This window comes from Pygoscelis adeliae, unplaced genomic scaffold, assembly GCF_000699105.1.
Source record: "Pygoscelis adeliae isolate BGI_AS28 unplaced genomic scaffold, ASM69910v1 Scaffold129, whole genome shotgun sequence".
NCBI classification, from domain to species: Eukaryota; Metazoa; Chordata; class Aves; order Sphenisciformes; family Spheniscidae; genus Pygoscelis; species Pygoscelis adeliae.
In genome coordinates, this window is record NW_008825431.1 from 372,291 (window position 1) to 374,291 (window position 2,001).

At 49.4% G+C, this 2,001-nt stretch overlaps 2 protein-coding genes across 2 annotated transcripts in view; both read right to left on the reverse strand.

The window, feature by feature from the left end:
• LOC103922817 (putative cation exchanger C521.04c) overlaps positions 1-1,166 on the reverse strand; it is an 8,156-nt gene extending 6,990 nt beyond the window's left edge. Inside the window, exon 1 of the mRNA XM_009331015.1 lies at positions 1,037-1,166. Within this exon, the coding sequence (XP_009329290.1) occupies positions 1,037-1,166 (130 nt within the window). The remainder of the gene's footprint in view (positions 1-1,036) is intronic.
• TMEM209 (transmembrane protein 209) overlaps positions 836-2,001 on the reverse strand; it is a 13,975-nt gene continuing 12,809 nt past the window's right edge. The window contains exons 15-16 of the mRNA XM_009331016.1: positions 1,613-1,686; positions 836-1,234 (exon numbers count right to left, since the gene is read on the reverse strand). Of these exons, the coding sequence (XP_009329291.1) occupies positions 1,180-1,234; positions 1,613-1,686 (129 nt within the window). The 3' untranslated portion in view covers positions 836-1,179. The remainder of the gene's footprint in view (positions 1,235-1,612; positions 1,687-2,001) is intronic.

A 2,001-nucleotide genomic window follows, 5' to 3' on the forward strand; every position in this document is an offset into this window, starting at 1 on the left:
CCTCGTCTTCAGCTCACACAGATCTTCAGCACCCCGGGGCTTACGGATTTTTACCCCCCCTTTACAAAAATAAGGAGGTACAGCAACTGTAGATACATTTCCAAAACCCTCATTCGCCAGAATTTACAACAGCGCCCCTTATACAAAAAGGTTTTGGGCAAACATTGAGCGACCTCTTCTTTGAAACAAATCCAAGCGGTTTTTCCCCAAAAGGTACATCCCCGAAAGCGGGGGGCTCAGGAGGTCCGTGCGTTTATAGGGCCGGGGCTCCCGCCGGGGTGCTGAAGCCCCGTGCCAGGCCGTCGGGCTCCCAGACGAAGAGGTTATGAGCAAAAAAAGCTGATGGGAGGAGTTAAAAAAAAAAAAAAAAATCAAGTAAAAAGCAAAGGGAGGGTAACGCTGCGGTCGGACCGAAGGCACCCGGTGTTTCGGAGCTCGCAAGGCTGCCGGGGGTGGGTGGCGTGCTTATTTTTTTCAAAAAAAAAATAAAAATAATAAACAATAAAAATCTTATTTACTGAAACCAGCATGTCAAACACGGTCCTCTCTTTCCTTCGCACCTGCAGCGCAGACGCCCAGCGCATCCCGTGGGGTCCGAAAACCCAATGACAGCGATAAGCAGGGATTTTAAAAAAAAATAAAAAATAATGTTTTTCTTCTCATACGCAATCAAATGAACCAAAACGAGCCCAAACTTTTTGACTTGGCTTTTCTCGTGCCGATCTGGAGTTCCGCGGATCCTGAAGTTGACCGAGTGGCTGTATCCTCCCACGTGACGACCCGCTCGCGGCTGCGGACAACCTGTTCCAGCCCTCAAACGCGGCTGGAGTTTAGCCCCGGGATCAGTTAAGCTCAGTTAAGCGGCGCCGGCGCGGACACGTACGTGGAACAGAAACAGCAAAAGGTTTTTTAAACAGGATTCGTTCGGGCGAGGAGCCGGAAAGAGAAAACCTGCCTGGCGTTCACGTGTAGTAGCATTTCAACAGTGAAACGTTTTAAATAATATCGTCATAAAACCCGCAGAGGAGTTACAAACGCTTCCCCTCTGCCCGCAAAGCGGAGCTTAAACGATCCCGTTCCGTGGTAAGTCCGTGTTCTAAGTCGACGACGCAACGGTGCCGCTCAGTTCGTCTCGCCAGAGGAGCGTCGTTCCTCTGAACCGGCATCCTGCTCGAGATGTTATTCTCCAAAGATCCACAGAACGTTGACTCCCGACAAACCGAGATTCACCCGCCTGCAAAAACCAAAGGTATGGGGATAAACCGCAAGTAAATTAAAGCGCCCGTTTAAAACGTCAAACGGAAAACTACCAGTTCCGCACGTCGGCGTTTTCACCCGTGGGCAGGTGTCGTGCTTTGCCGTGAATCGAGCGCGGCTCTTTCAGAACGAAGGGGAAGTCCGGACATTGCTTTTATTGCTCACAAGCATAAGGTTTACCCAATTTTACGAAAAAGCCGCCATCGTTTCAAACACGAAGATGATTTTAACGGCATTAATATCATCCCGCCGTAGCGATTCCGGTTTGAAGCGCCTTCAGGCAAGGCGTTTCAAACCGGGGCGCTCCGTTCACATCTCGTACGCGGCGCGATGACACGTAACATCGGGTACTTACCCGAGCATCCCCGATTCTTTCGTCTTTATGATATACAAAAACATAAGCAAGGTGTGGAACATGTTGTTTCTGCCCTGAATCCACAAAGAAAAGAGAACTTAGAAATCAACCCGCCGCCGAGAAATCGTAGCGGTATTTCAGGTAGAATAAGCGACCACAGAGAAAGACGTCATGAAACGGCATCGCGGGGAGGGTTGTCGGGTTTTTTGCCTCAATACTTCACTTCTTTCAATTAGGTGAACATCAGAAAAAGACCAAATGTGGGTTTTGGCTGGATTATCGTCTCCAAATACTTTAAATGTATTGTGTGGCCAGCAGGAGCAGGGAAGTGATCGTGCCCCTGTACTCGGCACTGGTGAGGCCGCACCTCAAATACCGTGTTCAGTTTT